At 48.5% G+C, this 23,051-nt stretch overlaps 1 protein-coding gene across 7 annotated transcripts in view; it reads right to left on the bottom strand.

Moving 5' to 3' along the window:
* The window catches only part of LOC116953045 (dystrophin), a 662,108-nt gene that overhangs the window by 368,901 nt on the left and 270,156 nt on the right, over positions 1-23,051 (bottom strand). For all 7 annotated transcript variants that reach the window (XM_032972888.2, XM_032972885.2, XM_032972886.2 and 4 more), the window contains 12 exons: positions 22,235-22,476; positions 20,893-21,073; positions 19,293-19,438; positions 18,576-18,788; positions 16,942-17,055; positions 15,225-15,380; positions 14,583-14,753; positions 12,729-12,911; positions 11,810-11,944; positions 11,171-11,320; positions 2,967-3,128; positions 1,438-1,536 (listed from right to left, as the gene is read on the bottom strand). In XM_032972888.2, the coding sequence (XP_032828779.1) occupies positions 1,438-1,536; positions 2,967-3,128; positions 11,171-11,320; positions 11,810-11,944; positions 12,729-12,911; positions 14,583-14,753; positions 15,225-15,380; positions 16,942-17,055; positions 18,576-18,788; positions 19,293-19,438; positions 20,893-21,073; positions 22,235-22,476 (1,952 nt within the window). The remainder of the gene's footprint in view (positions 1-1,437; positions 1,537-2,966; positions 3,129-11,170; positions 11,321-11,809; positions 11,945-12,728; positions 12,912-14,582; positions 14,754-15,224; positions 15,381-16,941; positions 17,056-18,575; positions 18,789-19,292; positions 19,439-20,892; positions 21,074-22,234; positions 22,477-23,051) is intronic.

The raw sequence follows: 23,051 nt of genomic DNA, 5'->3' as shown, positions 1-23,051 counted from the left end.
GCAGGGAGGCCGAGTAAAGGCGCAGCACTGCAATTTCTTGCTCGTGACGCTGCTGGTGGAAGGGCCTCCGCTAGAAGGAGCTCTAGAGGCCTTCGTAGAGGTTGTGAGGCCTGTTCCATAAAACAACGTGAGAACAATATTCCCTGAGCTCCTATTTTAATCAGTGTCCATTAAGACGGATTTTTTTCCACTGACACCAATTGTATGCAACTGTGCCGCGGGATCTGTTTAGCTATCACTCAGCACTGATATTAGCCATGGCCGGGAATTCAACTCGGGGCAGCTGGCGTTCATGCCTCTGTGTGCTTATCATTGCTCAATTCGCAAATGTGATAAATGGGAAAGATTTCTTACATTTTCGTTTTGTATAAAATATGTATATTTGCCTTCCAAGGCACGAAGGGTTAAAACAAATGAAACACGGAGATATTAAAATAATTATTTTCATCCCCGTTTATGAATTATGCAAAACGCGTTCAACTTTTTGCAGTTTCTTCAAACAGCAATACAATTAAAAGTGTAATAATGGAAGAAGAAATACTTTTACAACTATAAAAGAATGAAACAAAAAAATATATTGCTCGCTGTGATGCTACAATGAGTTTGAATGGGCTACCAATCTCACTGGCTGATGAGATACAATTACATTCAATGGTTTGTATGCTTCCGAGTGTAATATAGTGGTATTTTACTAGAATGTTATGTAAAAGTGAAATGATTGTTATATTGTGACTCCTTGCACGGTGAAAGCAATCAAGACACTGGTTAATGGGAAACAAAATGGAAAGTACATTGCGCCTCAAGAACGTAGCTATACGTGTCAACTTCGCACATCAGGAAGTGCCGTCAATGTGTGAATATGTCACGGTGGTGCAACAGTGATTGCTTAAAATATGTTGATGAACCAGGTAACTCGAGACCAGACTGTGCCTTGAAGCAACTTTTAATAAACAGCAAAAGTGGGCTGAGTTGTCACAGCACTGAGCCAACGCCACTGAAAACCTGGGTTCTAATCCGTTTTTCAGCCACGCGTATATTCGACCAAGTTGTCAAGCAATGGCACGATTGTCTCAGACCCATCACCAATGACCGCACAGTCATTCCAAACACTTTAAACATCTCTGTGTTAGCAGGGCACAAGGGAGATCATCGTGTGAATGGACTTCAGTAATTCTGTCAAAGCTGCTTCCACAGATCTCATAGTGTGTGGATAAGAGGTCATCATTTGAAGGGATTCTCCTCAGAAGTAGTTCTGTGATGTCTGCTTTTTGCAGGCCATTCTCCAACACAGGCTGGCGACGGACTTGCTCTGCGAGAGTTCTGAATGTTCAGCTTCATCCCTTGACGTTTCGACACCTTGTGACACGGTGCCTGCAGCACAGCTTGAATCAAATTTCAAACGCGGACAAAATAAAAAACCCACCGCCCTATCCTCACCTGCGTAGATTCCAGCTGGCCCTTGAGGCGTGGAGAGCGACCCTCTGCTCCGAGCTGCTGAAGGCTCAGTTCGTACGTCTTGAGAGCCGTCTGAATTTTCTGCACGGCGCAAAAAATAACACAACGCAAGACCTCGACTGACCGACAACGTCCACCAGACAACCGAGCCTTCAAGGTCCCCACGTAAAAGTGCATTAGCGGCGCTGTGCCGTGCCCGGCACAGATCCGCCATTCCCTTGCGCGCGTATTAAATGTCAGGTACCGGGGGCCAATATATTCGGAGGCACGTGGGCTGCAACTGAGTAGGAGCCTCGGGGCAGCAGCAAGGCAGATAAGGGGGCTGTGGCGTCCCATTGATTTCTTTCAGTGGCTGAGCCCCCACAATAATTGGAAACTTAACCTTGGCATGATCGGTCCTGGCTCAGCGCACCGAAGCTGAAGCCCACCGACTTAGGCTCCTGCGCGTAATTTTGGCCCCACAGTGATAGATTCGGACACGCAGTGGCAAAACATTAGAATCCAGTCCTTGTTTGCCATTCAATAAAGTTTAGACACCCTTTTTTTTGGGTGTGCGCACGTTCTGTTGTTGGTGCTACAAATAGGCCCGGCACAGCAAGAGAGCCGTTGCAATGTCCTGGCTATCTCCTCCATCGAGCCACTTCCTTCAGCACTGAACAAAGCACATCCCAGGCTCCTGACCCAGTTTTCTCCGTCACTCGGGAGTGGAGCCATGATAACTGCTTCAGCAATAGACCCACCGCGGAACCAGCTTGTAAGATACATCATCACAAACATTGCACAAAATTTGTATTCATCAATAGGAAGAGTGCTAAAATATGCAAGTGAGATATTTCGGCTGTGCTGCCCTCTGCAGGAATATAATACAAGGACGTTGTGCTTATTCATTTCTCGTTGGTTCTTTCGGTAAAGTCACGTAGGTAAAAATAAAACAAATTAAATCACGACGTTTCGGGCGCAACACAAGCACCCGTCATCAGGTGGGACAACCACACAAAGGAACAACTGCTGAAGTGGGCAAAAAAAACTTCAAATCTAGATTGACGTTGTGCTTCTTATTAAGTTTGTTACTCTGATGTGATTACTGCTGTCAATTCAAACGTACAGCGAGAGTTGAGTATTCAGGAAAGCCCTACGTGCCATGTTCAGCCAATCCTTTGCGAGTGGTTTTTTTTGTGTGGAAGGAACCCGAGTGTGTTAGAGAACCCTCTATCCAAAGCACGCGCACGATTTGCCACATTGCCTTGCGTGCATCCTCATTCATCGCCACCCGGTTAACGTGATTTTTATTTTATGCTTTTTGTTCGGGGGACTTGAATTGTCCCGCGGTTTATCCGGATGCGCGGCGTGACGAGCCGTGTAACATCGCGCCTTTACCGTACTCACGGTTAATGTACCCGCAGTATTAATCAGGCTGGCCGACGGTCTCGAAACGCACAAGTCCGCAACAACAGCGGCAAAAAAACGCGCTGCCGCTCGGCATCGTCACTGCAGCGGTGCGTGGCGCTCACCTGCGCCTCCTGCGGGACTTGCAGCGCATCCACCTTGTCGGCCAGGTGCTTGGCGAGCTGACGGTCGAGCTCAGAGAGGCCGTCCGCGACGGTGCGGAGCGCGCGGTCTGTCTCCTGCCGGTCGTGCTGCAGCCGGGACAGAGCGCCGCGGCGCTGGGCGGCCTGGGCAAAGACGACAGGCAGAAGAGTTTCCCCCGCGTGGCCTCGACGGACTGTGTCGGGGGGGGGGGGGGGGCAAGCGCTGTTGGCGAGCACCGACGAAGGCCGGCGCGGCACGCGAGGGGGTGGGGTTTGGCGACTCCCCAGCGGCGACGTTCACGCGACGCACCGGGAGCGCTGCGTCCGTAGCGCGGCGCGATAAACCGCGCCGCCGCCGCTCCACCGCGCTGCAGCTGGAACTGAGCGACAGGCCGCTGGGCGGCTCTGCGGTGCGGGGTGACGCGAAGCAGGGCTCGCGACGACGCGTCCGTTCACCGATTGCCATCAATCGAGGGGCTACGATTTTGGCTCAGGTGGTCGCGGGCGACGTGGATTGGAATCAAGTTGACGAAATCCTGGAAGTGGTTGCAGAAACAAATGAGAAAAGCGCCCCCTTTGATTTCCTTTTTTAAAAATGCCGCACGTTATGCGCTCAAAACACGAGCCTGTGTTATATATAGGTTTGTATTTTCAGCGCTGTGGCAGCTGTCAGACTGCCCCTATGCAAAACAGGCACTTGTATTTAGATGAGTTTTTAAGCGACGACATTCGAATTGATTCGAAATGCCCAAAAAATGGAATGCCTATAAATGACCATTACCATTGACATGCCACTGCTGTCATCGGGCATTCACCACTCCCCCCGACACTCAAAACTCATCAGTTATGAACTCACCTGACCCTCGCCTCTCACCAGTCATCAACTCACTTGACCTTCACCACTCACTCACTACTTTATACAACATTGTGAAAGGGCCCTTGAGCATCAACGTTGCATTTCGCCTCTCCGATTTTGAATGGGGCTCACATCCGTGGCTGAGCTATTGTAAACAATAGAGTTCATAAGCAGAGTTTTGACCATATTCTCAGCTTTCAAATGAGACAATATTCATTGAAATTGGTGGAGAGTTCTCAGACTCTGTGTTCTGTCATTTTAACAGTTGTTGTTCCGATTTCTATTCACTTAATTGGTGAGGTTTGTTCTTCGTGATTTTTTTATTTTGTCATGTTGGTTATTGAGGTCACTTTTGCAATTGAGTCGATTCTGGTCTCTTGCATCAAACAAACTTAAACTGAGGAATTATGTGGAGAAAAACCTATATATATACATATGCAATCCTACAGATTATGAAGAATAATAGGTGTTACCCTTTCTGGCAATAAAACCTTTTGCAAGGAATTAAGTTACTGCATTAACCACACTCAGTACTTGTGGTGAACATGCAAACAAAACTTCGTCTGATAATATAAGCATTGTCTTTGAAACTGATTGGCCTACACCAGACAGCCTTCTTTATTTATTTGCTTATTGTAGAGCTCCTTACATTCACAACGCACGTGTAAAATAAATAATGCAATGATGTGCAAATTATATGCCAACGTTACATTTAGGTTAATTAAGTGAACCAAACTATATAACTGGGATATAACAAACAAGAAACAAACGAGAGAGTAAAAAAAAAGAGACGTAAAATAATGATTACCTGAATCAAATCTTGACGAAGAATTGTGACAACTGATACAAAACAATAATTAATTTAGGGAGGTAAACCATTGCATAGCTAACACGCAGGGAGGCTCTTGCCATCCCTCATTCTTTACCATCGATGTTTTTCCCCTTCTCATTCCTTAAGGAGCTTAGGAGTTCATACCGACAATATTACACAGCAAGGCGACGATCAATGTTACGTACTTAGATGTTAGTCATATAGTCATACTTGGAGCACGTCACCCATTAGGCAATACACTCAGCCATGGCTATTGAATCAGGCTACACGTACAGTGAGGGAAAAAAGTATTTGTTCCCCTGCTGATTTTGTACGTTTTCCTACTGACAAAAAAATGATCAGCCTATAATTTTAATGGTAGGTTTATTTGAACAGTGAGAGACAGAATAACAACAAAAAATCCAGAAAAACGCATGTCAAAAATAGCGAGCATCTATGAAGGGCGGCACGGCACACAGGGGGTGGTTGGCCAGCACCACGCCCGACCGCCTTTGTCTCCCCAGTGGCGATGTTTACACACCGCACCAGGTACTCATTTGAGCCCGAGTCGACCTAGAGGAGGCCGAGGACCGGTTCAGACCCGGGTCATACACACGCACACACGGGTGAACCCTCCACCCCCGAGGCAAATATTAATTAAGCGCATGTAATAATATACAATGCAGCATCAGTAGGATTTATTGCACAAGGGAGCATTACATGCGCGGTAATATAAGCTCGACCATTCCGCTGTTCTAATTGATTGCCAAATCGAAGCGTTCAATCTAACGCTAGGAAAGCGCGCGAGATGTGACCGCGAGGAATAGGCATTACTTTTCAGGATGCTTGTCGAACGCCTTGCTGCCCTTTTTGTATAGCCATATATATTGTAGGGGTTGAGTGCTGTTAAGACAGAGAGGGAGCACGAGAGGAACGGTGTAGTCGCTACCACGCCAATCCACCTTTATGTCCCCAGTGTTGATGTTCACAGGCCACACCAGGTACGCATTTTAGACCGAATATAGCAGAGGCCCACAACAGGTTCAGAATCCACTTGCCACTGACAATCATCACAATAATTTGCGCGCATGGCCTTGAACGGGGATCAAACTCAGGTTGGCCAAATCATAGAATACTGCGCCACTGTTTCCCGCACGTAATTAACGCACTAGCTCTAACCACGCACACACACAATAGTATGCTGCAGACAGAATCGCTCTGCACAGCCTGCGGGCTTATTAGGCACTAACTAGCCGACAACTTGAACCACACTTGCATGAGCCGGTCTTTTACCTGCACATCGGAGCTGCATGTCAGCGGAAATCTCGTAAAACCAAACCCAGCGTCCATGTCAGCGTGACACACACACACAAGTTCAAAAACTTTCGGCACACACCGCTGACGCTCGAGGCATCGTTCCAGAAAGCCGACACAATAACAACAAATAAACGCTGCTGGATCGTCCCTGTAACGGTTCCCTGCCGCCCTCTGTGCCCGCACTGTACCGCGACATGTCTTTGCACGTTGTGTAATCGTGACCGAAGGCTTTGGCTAAACTTATCTCCGCAAAGCTGCAGGGGAGGTGTAAAACCTGCTTGCCATCTCTCTACGTTGCCAACCCACGGGACGGCAACACTCTTTCGCTTGTGATGGAAGTGATGAGCAAGGATACGTGCCGTATCTGTAATCCAGCGGCAAATCCCTCCGGGAGGATTTGAGAAAAGCTCTGAAGAGAAACATTTTTTTAGAAATTAAGCATGAGGGCTCCGTAACGCTTGCGGTCTTGCAAACGTAACTTTACTCGATGTTAACGGCGTAATGTTCGTCAAGTTGATTTCTTTTTTCCTTCGGTAAATAATCACTGTTTGCTTTCGTGTATCTGTAATTCAAAGAGCTTACTGAAATTTGGAAATGTATATTATATATAAGTATCAAAAGAGAAACGGGCAAGTAATTTTAAACACACTGCTGTTGATATGTTGGCACTTTTAAAGGTTAATTGTCTATCCAGACTGTTGGGACTGTAATTCTCATCTAAATATAATTGTCCAGACAATTAAACCCAAACTACAAACCACAAAGCCTTGATATTCTCATGAATAAAAAGATAACAAACCTATTAGGCTGCAAACAAATGATTTCAGACCACCACCAAAGCGTGCAATTTATTTTTTTCCGACTGCCGATTGCACAAACTTTTGTTATTTTCCGACCAAGTGGAACCTTGCTCTCGGAGTTGAGGTTAACCCACTTGCCTTCCCTCCAGTGACCTGGCTCCGATTAAATGGGGATTATCAGTAGCTTTGAAGCACAATGGGTCCAACAAGGAATTCAGAACGCAGACACGAAGCCAATTTTCCACCCCTGTTAATTTTCCTCGTGAAGTCAGTAACGAAAAAAATGTACAGACCAAGGCTTTTGTTGAAACACGAGGCGACGGTGGCTGTGAGTTGGATGAAAAATCGTCACCGGTGACAATGACAACGGCTTGCCCCAACCAAAGGCCGAAGCCCGACCTGACTATGACGAGACAAAATCGACGAGTCTGAATGAAGACGCAGACTAAGAAAATGCAATATTGTCATTGAAGACTGCAGTGAAATGGGGAAAAAACTAAAATTATTAGTGACAATATATTCATATGATTACTGAGTTCAGTGATTGGTTGACCTGATAATACTGGGGAGGAGGGGGGGGGGGATGGAATACACCCCCCTCACAGCAACATTTAATAACTGAGTGGACTACATTGTTTTACTGCTTAAGTCAACAAGAATAACAGAATGGATAATTGAAATGCACAGACCAATACTTGACTAAAATCCTACAGGATGACGTTGACTAGATGAAGGGCCGGTGACATGGCCTAGCAGGAGCGCATTCCCTGCTTGTTGCTGAGGTTCAGGGTTCGAATCCAGCAGTCGCTCTGATTAATACTGCGGGTGTATAACCCCTAAAATACACGTGCCGTCTGCTTCACAGTGGGACATTAAAGATCCCGTGACGTCATTCTTAAGAGCATATTAGCACGGTTGGCAAAGTACGGTGCAAAAGAAGTGCAACAACAAACATGCAAACAACATCATCACGTTTGTTTGTTTTTTCAAATTGGGAAAATTACTCGCAAATTACTCAATTGGGATTACAGAAAGCAATCATCGCCTCCCCACGCCTACTTAAAAAAAAAAACTTGGCAGGACCCTTCTGCAAAAAGAATCATTATGAAAAGAAATAGTAATGTTCGTGTAAAAAGAAATGACATAAACGTCGCTGGCAAAAATGAAACACTGCACAGTTGCATGTGATGGAGCCTCAACTCCCCAAATCCACCTCCCCCCCACCCGCAAGATGAGGGGTGTCAAACATTGAGGACAGTCGCCACACAGGCGAGGTACAGATGGTACATAATGAGGCTGATTACTTGTTTGCAGACGTGGCTGCCAACACATCGAGTGCCGTCGCAGTGCACAGACCGACACGATGGACAATTTAAAGAACACTGACGCAGGCTAGGCTGGTCACAACAAAGAACAGGCGAGGCTGGCCATAACAAACCCTGGATTTTGACTTCTGGCTTCTTGACCGCAAGCACACCTCAACTGTAGCTCTCCAGTTGCAATCCCGGTGCTGAAGAATTTGTAAAAGATGTATCCACAATACAGGTTTATTTTGGGTTAGATCGTGTAAATATATAAATGTGTCGTTAAACCCGCCACCACACGACACAGCCAACTAGTAAGGTTTGTCATGTAAACAGAACGTGGCAATTCGTCACTAGTACAGCACACCGGTGTGTTGGAGAGCCAAGCCACAACATTTACAATCTGAGTACGATGTTTCGCCAGTAATTACAACTAGCACCATCAGGCGGACAGCCAGATTTGTGCTCTCCAACACGCCGGCGTGCTGAACTAGTAACGAATTGCGATGTTCTGTTTACGTGACAAACCTTACTAAATGTCTGTGTCGGATGGTGGTGGGTTTAACGACACATTTATTTTTACGCGATCTAACCCAAAAAAACCTGTATTATGGATGATATTGGTCACGAAAGCCTACGTATTAAACTAAAAGATGTATGTTCAAGTAGCAGTCACGCACTGCTGCCAGATTGAATGTGTTACTTCGCAGGAGAGTGAGGAAAAACAGCTCCAGTGGGGAGGCCTTCATTCAGCAGTGGAGAGATAACGAGTTTACTAATTTGGCGGTGAGAGAAAATACAAATATCTGATAGGAAATAAAGAGATAAATAAAATAAAAACCTCGTTATTATTAGTGGCAAGGTGAGATGTTAACTACCTCGCCTGGGACAAAGAAAGTGTGGGTTCGATCCCGACCCTGACACCTGTGTATTTGGAGTTTGCATGTCTCTCTCTCTCTTTCTCCGTAGAAGTGTAGATTTTTCTCAGGGTTGTCCGGTTTTTTCCTCCACATTTAGAATCAACATCAAGCGTTTTGAGTATTTGGCTGCTATAAATTTCCACTTTATAACCCACTTCATTAAGCTACCATTTGTGGCCAGGTCGCTTTGAAAATAAAAAAAATATATATAGCTCAGTGGGCCTTACTTGGTAAAAAAAAACATCATTTAGTTTAGTTTTACCCAGAATCTGCCCAATCTTGGAAGCTGATCAAATGCTGAGCCTGGATAATGAGATGGGCAGCAGCAAAAGAGATGGGAAGCAGATGGCAGACAGACAAAAATTAATTGTTGTGCAGCACTTCAATGCTTCCTTGACTCACGCACCCCGCCTTCACTAACCCACTCGAGTGACCAGAGTGGTGAATACGATCACTTGACCCCACACGACCTCCACAGTGCGCAGAGGCCCGTGAACCAGCAGCGGAATTATCAGGGAAGGGCTGTACGTGTACATGGAGCATCTCCCAAGAAAAGCATTGCTACTCCGTGAGTCACAGTGGACGGAAATTTTATATGGTACATATATGTGTGTCTACACAATGCCTCAATGCGGCCAGTGCTTAATACAGGCAGCTTATCCCCATGACTACGCCACACATGGCTCTCAGCCTTTGTGTGCCTGCGGAACCCCGATGAGCGGCTGCACCTCTGAATTGTCACCGCGGTCCCCCTTGTTGCGACCACCTATCGCGGGCGGTCAGCGGTGCACCACACCGCACGGCCGGCGGTGGGTCACACCGCACGGTGGCGTATGGCATGGAGTGGTGCACCCCCCACTATAATCCGGTGTGTTGGCAAGGTGTGGCTACTGGAGAGTGTTCAGGAATCTGGTGGCGGCACGGCCCTGCGGTAGCGCTCTTGCCGCTTAATCGCAGACCTCTTATGTGGACGCAGACAATGACAGGGGCTGCTATTTTAGTGCGCGCAAGCGACAGGAGGTACAGGAACAATGCGCGTGCACAATATACGTTGATTACCAAATTAATAACCCAACCGTCAATGGACATCCATTGTAATTTGTACGCGTTCATTAATCCCTCCCACCCCTTCGCACGTGAAGGGCTCCCAGGTGACGTCATCAACATCCACCCTTCTATTTAAATCTGTCTGTCCGCCTGATGATGCGAGTTGTAATGACTGGCGAAACGTCGTACTCAGATTTTAAATGTTGTGAATTTTGCTATCCAACACACCGGCTAGTGCTGTACTAGTAACGAATTTGCAAGTTCTGTTTACGTGACAAACCTTATTAGTTGTCTGTGTCGTATGGTGGCGGGTTTAACGACACATTTAAATTATTTACCCAGTCTAGCCCAAGAAAACCTATATTATGAGGGCTTTCCTCACAGTGGATGTTAAAGGGCCCGTTGACGCCATTCAAAGAAAGTAGGCCCACTTTGTGCCGGCGCCAAGCTCAATATTTTGTGATTTTTCGAAAAAAAATTTCCACTGCAATTTACTCCATTGGAATTACACACAGTGGCAACATCGCCCCCTACTGTGAAACTGCGACACGCTGCGTCTGTGAAGCAGCGGCACCATCTGAACAAATTATGCGAAAATCAAATGTACATATTTATCATGATTTTCTTTTTTCACGTGCATGAGACTCCCAACCAGCTGAGCTATGAGACTCCCAGCACGAGGTGGGTCACCGATGGGTTATTTATTTTGCGTGTATATTTATCATCTGCCTCATATGCAAATACTTTGATTCGGTACTCCCCCTTAGGTACCCCTTGCCCATTTGCATATCACTTCAGGTATTTCCCAAGCATCCACATGCAAGACACTCGTGAAACAGCCTTGAAACTCAGCGAGGCATTTCTGCACAAAGGGCATTTCCCCGTTATCCTGGACAGCATCAGAATCTATTTTTAGACTGGATGAATCCGATGAGCTTATGAAGCTCTTTTTCACGGATGTCCAGTAGGGGCGCGGACAGAAAGTTGCATCGATAGACGTCTCCCGTTACATTGTTGGATCGTGGGAGACACCGCCGGGCTTGGGGCATCCTTCATCCAGAAGTGGATTGAGAATGTCTGCTGATGAATATGATGATGATGATGATCAAATGTCTCCTCCTTTCCCCGTACCTGCTGGGTGAGCTCCTCCCAGCGGAGATTGAAGGCCGCCAGCTTCTCTCCGATGATGTCGTCCAGGATGCCGCCATCGATGAGTGTCTGCGAGAGCTCACGCACATGGGTCCTGTTGTCCGTCGGGTGGGCCAGCAGCACGTCCAGGGACTGCCGAGCGGAAACGGTCTCACGGTGAAGGTAGCAAAGCCCGGAAGCCATCACTTGAAAATGCGGCATGACAATTAAATGCTGCCGAGTGGAGCAAAATAACAACTCTTAACTGTGCCCCTGCCCAATGGGGGGATATTCTACATTACTATGGCAGAGGCCGGTTTAACCACGTAACTACCACGACTGATCAAAGTGGCGTTTTTTTTATAGTAGAGACTGGGGAAGTGACGAGTTGAGCAGAGCTGATGACAGGATTTGAACTCGCAACCTTTGAGATATGCGAGATCTCTGCACCACCGAGCCGAACGGAGCAATAATGCGTGCGTCTAAAAAAACAACAACAACAACAACCGGGGCCCGTTTCATTTTCGTCCAAAATTGCGGAGTAAATATTGGAGCGTGCAAACGGGGGAAAGCATTATTCAACGATACCGTCAACGATACATAAACATGGGCTCGGTCAAAATACTCGGAGGCATATCTCACACTCAGAGCGGCGGAGAGCGCATCCGGGTCTCCCTGGGAAAGGTCCGCACGCTTGATTGCGCCCTCCAAATCATCCAGCCACCTGTTCTCCACCTCCAGGTAGGAGAGAAGCTCGCTCCAGCACGCCCACACCTCCTGCGGCCAGCACAACGACCGACGCCGCGAGCATCACGCTCTGCACGCCGACGGCGGCGCGCGCCGAAGACGATCCTTACGCGCTGTTACCGAGCGCCCCGGATGTTTTGTTGCAAATGTTTTCGATACCCCCCGCCCCCCCCCCCCCCCCCCCGGCCCACCCCGTTGCGGTGGTGTCATTGCTTAGGTACCGGTTGTGCCGGGTCTTCTGAGCAATATTTCTCTCGCAACGTCTGTAGACTATCACTTGAAGAGGAGAAAGTGAGTGCCCGAACGGAGCTTTTGCTGGATTTATTTTAAATCACGCAAGGAGTGCGGTCGAAGCACTTGGAAAATGGGACGATGAAATGCACGCGCAGAGCAAACGTCGGATTTATTTTTTAAGGCGCATCGTTATTCACTAATCGTGCAAAAGCACAAGAAAAATGTCATCGAACTTTATTGCTAAATTCCCATAACGAATATGCGCAAACTGTTAATGTCCACATTGCCACACATTCCGAGCGCTCGCACTACATTACGCAAATTCGTTTACACGTACTTTTGCAAATGGCCGCACGCGCGCAGAGCTCGTGAATCCGCCTCTATGCATGAGAGTGCATATTGCGTACATTCATTACATTATGCACATTGCATTAGGCGCATTTACATTACGTAAATCACACTAAGCACAATGTTGAATTGCATTGCATTAACCGGCTATGGGCAGGCCCATAATAATTGTTTAAGTGTTGCAATATGCAAAACCCTGTTATAGCTGGGGGGAAGTGCATCCATGGGTCACCTGCAGCATTGTGTGCTTGCCCTGAAGGCGGCTGCAAAGGCGCTGGTAGTTTGCCAACACAGCCGACAGCTCGCCCATAATCTTGTCACGCCCGGGTCCTGAGCTCTTGCCAACGAACGAAGTCACGGCATCCTTCAGTATCTTCACCTTCACCTCCTTGTGTGACAGCTCCTCATTGGCACGCTGGGAAAAATGCACGCAAGCACACGCGCGAAAATAAATACAGATACCCCCCCCCCCGCGCAGACATACAGTCTGTTAGAGCAAGTTCTGTTAGCATGCACCTCGGAAGGCCGGTACAACAGCACCATGACTGTGTGGCCGGAACTATGACGGATGTTTACACAACACACCAGTTACTCATTTATGGCTGAGTCGAGCGAGGGGAGGCCCAGGACCGGTTCAGATAATCGTCACTGGTGATTTTGGCCGTGAGCGGGTATCGAACTCTGGCCGTCGGGTTCGTAGCGCAGCGAAGCGCTAACCGCTACACCGCCGCTCCCCAACACCAAAGACCCCCCAAAAATAGCCTTAACAGACTGTTCGGGCAAGTGCTGTTAGCGAGCTCCCCACACCACACACACGCGTCTCACAAACGCGTTTGCATTGCAACGCACATTCGTGTCGACGTTTGGCTACGCACCTGTGCGAACGCACGTGGAAGCACAAGAAACGCAAGGCAGTTGCAATGGTAATTAGGCAGAAGATGTAAAATGTCCACTCATTTATTTCCTTCTCTCTCCCTCTGGCTTGGTGCACCTTCGGTCTGAGGAGGTGACAATGATATGACGAAAACCACAATGATGCTGTCGCCTGATGAAGCTAGTTGTAGTTACTGGTGAAACGTCGTACTCAGATTGTAAATGTTGTGGCTTGGCTCTCCAACACACCGGTGTGCTGTACTAGTGACGAATTGGCCACGTTCTGTTTACGTGACAACCCTTACTAGTTGGCTGTGTCGGCTGGTGGTGGCCTTTAACGACACATTTATACATTTACGCGATCTAACCCAAAAAACCTCTATTATGGATGACATTTGTCGCGAAAGCCTACGTGTTAAACTCGCAATAATGCGGTCCGTTACAACGCCTGCATTCGACATCACCACGGGCAAACCTCACGGAGTCTCAGGACTCTTTCAGAAGGGTCCTGCAATGGAGGATATTGGACCGATTCCATAAACGAGTCGGGGGAAGGGTTGACATATTTACCGCCACCATTTTCCCGGTGCATTATCACAATTCAGGGTCTTGATTTGATTGAACGAATCAAATCCGTTTAAAGGAGGTTGTTCGCGATTGAAAAAAAAGGGCCATGCTGTGGGCGACGATGCCCAACTGCTGCCTGTGCACCCAAGGGCCTCCACTGCCAGAGGCGCATCTTTACTGTCATGAATCCAAGTGGCACTCTACCGGAACAAACAATGAACACACAACTTCTCCTGCACGCGTTATTTTCGCGATCAGCCGCATCCCCCTAGCTTGTGTGCGCGAGCAGAGGGAGTCCCGGCATCTTTTACCGAATTTTAAACAAAGCTGACTCTCTATCTCTGACGAGCCCGACTCTGTTAAAGGTCGAAAACCGGTCTCAGAGAATCTACTTGATTAAATAATTGCTGCTTTATAATATCAGTCTGGAAAGCTAATAGGCCGATGGGTGATTTTTTTTTTTCACTTACATGTGGAGACATAAATTATAATTGTGCTTACATTTCATTTTATAGACCTTAATTATAATTATATTACGATGCTCGATTACCCACGATTCATTTTAAGGAGAGTACTTGCCCCGTTGTCGCAAGGGGGGGGGGGTTCCTTCCCCGCCCCCCCATACAATTTTCCCTTTTGAGCAAACCTTGAGCTCGGCGACCGCAGACTTGAGGTCATCGGGGGTCTTGCAGTCGAAGTCCCTCTCCAGGTACTCCTCCTCGGCCTGCGTGATCCACTCCTGCATCTCCGCCAGGTCCTTGCGCAGCTCCCGCGTGCGAGCCAGAGCCTCCGTCAGCACCTGCTTCTGAGCCCTCGCCTGCACGGGCGTGGGGCGGGGGGCACGTGGGTGAGAGACAGCCAAGGGCCCAGGGGGAACGATGGAAGATCCAGAATAGAGCGATGGTGGATATGGAGGAAATCCGATTGTGTCCAATCGCGCGCGATGTGGATTATTAACACTGCAGGATCGTGAGAGATGGCGACGGCTTGGGAAGGCCAGCAGTGGACTGATCACCATGGCTTATGATGGTGATGAAATGTGACCCATTTATTGATACTCCACAGAAATCACCCGCTGACATGAAAGTAAGCGGGCCATTACAAATGTGAGGTACATATATATATGAATCGATCATCCTGCATATTTTAAACATCGCTCGTATAGCTCGGTAACCCATTGAGTTCAATTTAGCGGGACCGATTTCTGAGCACTTTTATAGACATTCCCCACCCCCCTCTTTAAAACCGTGACCCTTCACCTCCCCTGCCGCTCGGCGCTCCGACCGACCTGCTTGCAGACCGTGTCCCAGCGCGAGGAGATGGCCGAGAGCTCCGCCTGAATGGACGTGGCGAGCGGCGCCTCTGCCTGGCCCTTGAGGCTCTGGCCCAGGTCCTGGATGCTGCGCAGGCTGGGCTGCAGCGTGTTGATGTCGCTCACGAGCGCCTGCGGAGACGCCAAGGTGGATTGGCCGAGCAGACGCGGAGAGGCGCCGGTGAGCTTCACTCTAAAATGACGTTCCGCCCCCCACCGATTTCGTACAGAAGCTGCAACTCTCTTCTCTCGAACACGGAGCAATAATTTACACGGTCCGAAAAAATTAGTCGAAAGTGTACACGGCGAATAGCTTAATTGAGATGACACTTTGCAGTCATTGTCCCACCCCCCCCCCCACCACCCCCACCACTTTCAGAAAAATGCCCATAGTGCCGAGATGCCTTGTGCCCACACAGGGAAAGCTGCCACTCGGGGCGCTCTTTGAATGTTTGAGATAATACATCATGTAAGGTGCTTTTTGAGATGTTGAGGCATTTCATCTCCCTCTAAATACCGAATGTCCTCACGCCACCCGCTCGGCTCAGAGGCCCTCAGCGATCTGCTTTACAAAGCACCCCCATCAAGCCCCCCCCACCCCCGCCCACCCCCACCAATCACAGCATCACAAAAGCCCCATGGAAGTGAGAAATTCTTCACATTCGAGTAATTAATTAGTTCCTCACGGAGCCCGGTTTATGAATGGGTTTGTGTTGCGGAGGGGCGGGCGGGGGTGAAGCGAGGGGTAATTTACTTCAAATGTATCATCAAAACCCTCCCCACAAGTCAACCCAACTTCCCCTACTTCACCTCTTCCTCAACCTCTTTCTCTCTTTTGTCTCTCCATCCTAATAGGTTTGTGGATTTTTTTTAAATTTAATTAGCTGAGCAGCTGCTATTCCTTTTGCATGTTCATCGCTCATGCAAAGCACCGATGGTCAAATGCTGTCCGTTTGAGTAGCAGTGATAAATATTCTCTATTTCTCTAGGAACGCCTCATACAGTTTGGAGAATATTTAAGAGGGGTCCTTCTCAGGGATGTTTGGTCAATTCCTGATTAAGTATTTAATCCCTTATTAAGTATTCAATATCAGGAACACAACGGCATCACTTAAAGCACATCATCTGGCCAGGTGTCTCAGCAGTCGGGTCGAGCAGCTAGAAATTCATAATCAGAATTTTTTGTTATTTATTCTGGAGGAATCTGATAAGCTATACAGCTCTTTTTCATAGACGTCCAGTCGGGGCAGGTGAGAACACTCGAAGGTTACGGAGTTCAAATCCTGGTTGGGGGTTGACTCAGACCCCATCACTCCTCTTGGGTCGACAAAACAAGTACCACATTGTACAGAATTCAATGCCGCTTGTCCTATGGAGGAGACTCGTGCACCCATCCACCAGATTTATACATTTCCCTCACTGGCTCAGGGGGCCGTAACCAGAGAAAAGCGCTGCCTCTCAATGCCCATTTGAGCAGCAAATCACTTTGAAAGCACATTGGCACGGGGCTCAAGAATATACGCACAAAGCGGGACATTGCTTCGCTACCCCACAGCAAGGGTTTTACAATACGACGTGGGTTTCGCTTTTCTAGCGCCGCACTGGCTCCATTTCCACCGCTCGTGTTCCATTGTCCGGCGGGCGTGGGTTTTGTTGTTGTTGTTGTTGTCGCGCGGATGAATGGAACGCATACGCCGCACTGGTCCAGCTGCTTCTCCAGGGTGTCGGTGTCCCCGAGGGCCGGGCGCTCCTCTCGCAAAAACACGTCCACTTCATCCATCCACTTGCGAAGGGCCTGGCACTCCGCCTGAGCACGGCACACACGCACCCCCCCCCACACCCCCCCGGGGCCCTCCGTGAGTCAAGGACCCAGCCCTCCTCCCCGCCACTCCCGCCGCCCCGCTGGCAAGACTTGACTGGTAGACGCGGCTAAGAGAAGCTGGTGCACGCTTCTTCAACTTAGACGTCGACAACGACAGGGAGGCACGAAGATCGTGTGAGAATACAAATAATAGGAGTGTGCGATTACGTCTCTAGATCGCGAGAGATGGCGGTGACTCGGGGAGGCATTCATCCGTTCACATGCCAATTAAATGAATATATAGCGTGGCCCAAAAGCCATGAAAACATAGGGCCATTTAATTTATTTTAACACTGGCATCAAAAATTTTAATAGTGTTTTTTTTTATTTAAGTTAATATTTTATCTATTATCATTCTTAATATTTTTTCTTCCTGTGGGGTCACCTCAACACCGTTGTAAACAAGACTCGACCAAGAACCCAAAATGTATTTGAGACAAAATATACAATTGCTGCTCTGTTCAAAGATTACATCTGCAGTCTTAAAAAATGTCCTGAATTCATTTCAAAAGCGAATTCATGCATGCAATAATAGTAATGGAAGTCAATTAGAAGAGGTGTTCAAATGCGTTAATATAACTCTCTGTGATTTGCTGAAGTAAATGTAATAACCCTATGCGTCCTGACTTATGAGCAACCCCTGTATTTAAATCACAGCGATTGCATTTAGCCAAACTGAGTGAAAAATCACACATAAGAGTTTTGTTATGCTTTCGTGAGCAGTCGTTGGCAACCAGGCCGAGACCATCAACTCGCCACACTCAAGAACCTAGTTTAAACCTGGGAGACTGTCCCAGTTAAAACCCAGGATTCTCAGCAGTGAGGGCTTCGTGCACTTACCGTGGAGCTGCTCAGCCACCTCGTGGATACACATATATGGCTCTATTTCAGAAGCGACCTGGCCACGAATCATAGCTCAACGAAGCGGCTTATCACGTGGAAATGTATAGCAGCCAAATACTCTAAATGCGTGATGTTGATTCTAAATGTGGAGGGAACTGGAGAATCCAGAGAAAAATTAACACGACCACAGGGAGAACATGCAAACTCCAAATATACAGGTATTAGGGTCTGGATTGAACCCACGACTTCCTGCATCCTAGGCGAGGAAGATAACATCTCGCCACTGCGGTGCCCCATATATAGATTTCCACACTTTCATAGGTTTCTCTCCTCATGCTGTATAACTATATTGTCGGGTTGTACCCTAACAACAACAGGCTGTACAACCTGAAAAACACGTCAAAGAGCCACATATATAGTCACAGAAATATTCATCACAGTTCAAGATAGTACTAGATCTTATTTTATATAGATAACCCTCCTGTAAGATTATAGCGGTCGAAATAAAGAGTCGGGTTATTAAAAGTGGTCGCGTAGTTATGGTGACCGTTAGGAGAAGAGGCGCGAGTGGTACAGGAGGGTTTTGGGTAGGCCTGGTCACAGCCCGTCCGTGTGTCTCTCACCTTGAACTTCCCAAGTTTGGCAGAGAGGTCCTCCGCTCGCTGCATCCTCTCCGGGAGCTGCGTGGACAGCTTGCTCCACCGCTCCACGATCGGCTCCAGCTCGGCGCGGTGCTTGCGAGCAGCGTCCGGGCGAGACCGCCGGCTCAACTCCTCGGCCATGACCCTCGCTGAATCCAAGGAGCTCTGTCTCTCGCGCTGGGCGGCTGACAGCCCCTGCGAGCGAGCAAATGCCACCATTCAAGATTTCCTTCCAAAACGAAACTTTTTTTTTATCAGATAAGGGCCACACTGAGCTTCATAGTTATTTTCCCCGAAGCGACCTGGCCGTCACAAATGGAAGCTCATCGAAGTGGCTTATCGAGGGGAAATTAATATCTGCCAAATAATCTCAATGCGTGTTGATTCTAAATGTGGAGGGGAAAATTGGAGGACCCAGAGAAAAATCCACACGACCACGGGGAGAACGTGCAAACTCCAAATATACAGGTAGTTAACATCTCGCCATCACAGTGCCCATTCTCTTCAAAGCCGGGACAATTTGGCCACAAGATAGAAATTGTGAAGTCACGGGCACCTCGTCCCAAGGCAGACCAAGAAGGCGATGGGCCAGGTGATATGAGTGAATGGACAGATGAAAATGAACAATGCAGCAGAGACTGGCCAAAGGGCAGTTGGAAGTGGAGGGAGGCGACTTTGTAGAAGTTTGAGCGGACGCACCTTTAGCTCTTTCAGGCGTTTGTCCATGACTTCCAAGTCGCCCAGTGACGCGGGGATCTGCCCGAGGCGAGTGCCCGCATCCTGCAGGAAGGCCTTGAGCGCTGCGAGCGTCTCAGCATACTGCGGTGGAGGGAGGCTGTCCAGGGCTGCGCCAACAACGCGCAGAGGCGCCAGAGCAAATGTCATCATCGTGAGCGTGGCGAATCAACATCCTGTGGGATTGCCAGCTCTAATTAATGTCATTCATCTAGTGACTGACGACTGCATTACGCTACCCTCGATTGCAGAGCAATGTTGATTCAAGTTTCAATGAGGCCATGGCTGGAAGTGGAAATTTCAAAATTAAATAACCTCTTTTTGGCACCACTCTTCATAAGCGCTAATGAGCAATGTGCCTACCCCCCTGATGTGACATCATCCTATCCATACTCATCCCCACGAGCGGAATGTGATCCTTCCACAACTGGCGAAGTGTTGGAGTAAAAAAACCTTTAATTTCCGAACCAACTGCGAGAAACGTCCTGGGGGGTTCCCACCCACCCCAAAGAAACCTGCACTTCGACGCAGCTGCTAAACACAACCGGGCAAATGTCCGTACGTTACATGTACGTACGTGGCATGTACGTATGTTGTGTGTATTCTGAACGTTTGTCGCAGCGCACGTAGCCAACCTTGACAATCGGAGGTGTGGGGGAAGGACAAAAAGCTAAACATGGTCGAGCACAGGGTCCGCTCAATTATTTCGATGGGGCAATAGCCGAAGGTCGTCACTCAGGATTACTTGAAGCCACAGGATATCGTGGCTAAAACGAAGTGTAGATTTAGATGTGTTGATATTCAAACACAGCCACACGCAAGAATGATAAATGCTGTAAACAGGAGATGAGCATCTTCCCAACGGCCTTTTGAGTTTGACACCGCTGCAATCCTCTCCATCACTACGACACGCCAGCCACACACCCTGCCGATTCACCCGACTCGCCAAATGCCATCTCACCTATCTACGTGAACTCTTTTGCCAGGATATGACTGCTCAACCTGAACTATTACTACCTTGATACTTGCATTGCCTTTGTGCTCTTCACCTTTTGGCGTTCTCTGGTCTAACAACGGTGGTGAGTTTCGATTTAAAGCTTTCGTGACTGCAAGGATTCATCTTCTTTGGTTCTTTCGGTAAGGTCACGTAGAATGAGAATAAAATAATAAAATAACACAATAAAATTCTCACGACGTTTCGGCCACAACGCAAGCGGCCGTCTTCAGGTGAAAGGTACAGACCTGTTGGGACGACAGAGGCTGCTTGCGTTGTGGCCGAAACGTCGTGAGAATGTTATTGTGTTATTTTATTATTTTATTCTCATTCTACGTGACCTTACCGAAAGAACCAAAGAAAACGGTGGTGAGACTAGGCGATAAAGAAGGCTGCTGTCTCTCGTGTAGGCCAATCGGTTTCAAAGACAATGCGTAGATTATCAGAGCATGTTTGCTTTGCACGTTTTGCCACAAGCATGTCTGGCCAGTGCAGACGTGATGCCTTGCGATAAGTATCCATTTGGTGTATGAACGTCTTAACGCCTGTTCTTATTTTTTGCCCTCTCACCTGTCTGCAGCTGTCCCTTCTTCGCCTCCAGCTCAGACATGACCTGCGCGTAGCGCTTGTTGAGCTGCACGAACTCCGCGTCCAGGAAAGCGAGGGCCCCGTCGCGGAGCTTCAGGGAGCTGGCCTGCACGCCGAGCCTCTCCACCTCGCCCTTCATGCCTCGCACTTTCTCCAGCTCCGACTGCCACAGCGAGAGAACCATGTGGATGAGACAGCACGCCAACGCCTGCAACCCATCCTCGCCGCAGCCCACAAGAGTGCGGGTCCCCAACCGATCTGGACACGCGGCCAATTATCAGCCATCAAAAATGTTTTTCGCAGGCCACCTTGGATGAAAACTATATGCATATTATTAAGTTAAATTGCTCGTTCATAACCAACGCCAATGACCAGGTCAACCGGCCAGTAGGCAGCTGTACTGATTAATCCTGAATACAATATCAATAATTGATTTGCTTTGGGGAGAAAAAAAATCAAGGTATATGAAGGGGTTCCATAGACCACTGCCCAAGGTGTTGTGGTCCACCAGTAGTCTGAGAAAGACACATTAGAAATCACTGGCTGTAGGGCCGATTCACACAGCTAAACGTCGTTGACAAGGAGAGGTCAGGGGAATATGCATCCAATCCATAAAATAAATATTATCTTGCTGATCCTCTCAGCCACAAGTACATTATCTTTAACGTATTGATTCCTCTCGAGAGATCACTGACGCAGAATGCCTCTGACAGCTGTGTAGCACCAGAAAGGTTTTTGGCCACGGTGGCAAGATGTTAACTACCTTGCCTGGTATACAGGAAGTCGTGGGTTTGTATATTGGGAGTTTGCATGTTCTCCCTGTGGTCGTGTGGATCTGTCCAGGTCCTCCGGTTTTTCCCTCCACATTTAGAATCAACATTCATTTAGAGCAGGGGTCGGGAACCTTTTTGGCTGAGAGAGCCATGAAAGCCACATATTTTAAAATAAATTTCCGTGAGAGCCATATAATATTTTTTAACACTGAATACAACTAAAGAAATGTCAGCTAAGATTTATTTGCGAGCCAGATGCAGTCATCAAAATAGCCACATCTGGCTCGTGAGCCATAGGTTGCCGACCCCTGATTTAGAGTATTTGGCTGCTATTCATTTCTACGTGATTTGCCACTGCGTTGGGCTATCATTGTGGCCAGATCGCTTCTGAAAAAGAGCTACGCAGCTCAGTAGGGGCCTTACCTGGTAAAATAAAAAATAGTTTATAGTTTAATAGTTTAAATGTGGTAAACATTAAATCTACGCGTTTGTCAGCGAGCGGACGAAGGCGCTACCACCCGGCCACGCCCGCGGCGCCCCCGTCATGCCACCTGCAGCTCGCCGATCCGGTGCCGCAGGTGTGCCGCGTCGCCGGTGTCGCCCGGGCCCTGCTGCAGCAGCGCCTCGGCCCCGGCGAGGCCCCGCTCGGCGGTGCGCGCGTCGCGCTCGAAATCCAGCACCAGGCCTTGGTAGACTAGCCAGGCCTTGCGGTCGCCTAGCAACCGCAGGAGCGCTTCCCAGCGGGTAGATAGCTCGTTGAGCACCCTCTGAACCTCCTCCGTGGGGACACCGTCTGGAGATGGGAGTTGAGCGTGAGCGTGTCCGATCGTTCGGAAACGTAAAAACTATTTTGGGGGTGGGTGGGGGGGGGGGTCGGCACGATCTGGAAATAGCGGATGCTGCTACAAACATAATCCAGAGGTCGCCGGTTCCATTCCCTCTTCTGGAGCGGCAATTGAAACAACGGGAAAGTTTCTTAAATCTCTCCCCCCCCTCCCCCCACCAGCAGTGTAAATGGGTACACCCTTTTACGCTGCTGGGTACACCGCCCACAGTTCCGACTGTGGGGCATGCAACTCAAACGACGGACTACTTAGTAAACCACGACACAGACTCTCTCCTGGAGGCCTCCCGTGGCTAGCAGACCTTGACATTGGCATCGAGCTCTTGAACAAATTGTTATCGTGGGCAAGAATAGGATGGCTACACCCCTGCACGTTGATCCAGCAGCTCGCGTGTGGCGGTGTCGGGTGTGGGTACTCCCAACTCATCTCAGATTCCCGGCCAATATGGACCAGTAGGCCACAGTATCCCCTGAGAAGGGCCCTCTCGAGGGCTCCCTCTCGGGGAAATTATTCTGCCTGCAGC

This window comes from Petromyzon marinus, chromosome 49, assembly GCF_048934315.1.
Source record: "Petromyzon marinus isolate PM22_M1 ecotype Great Lakes invasive population chromosome 49, UKy_Petmar_22M1.pri1.0, whole genome shotgun sequence".
NCBI classification, from domain to species: Eukaryota; Metazoa; Chordata; class Hyperoartia; order Petromyzontiformes; family Petromyzontidae; genus Petromyzon; species Petromyzon marinus.
The sequence above is the reverse complement of the archived record's forward strand: the minus strand, read 5'-3'. Positions and strand labels throughout refer to the sequence as shown.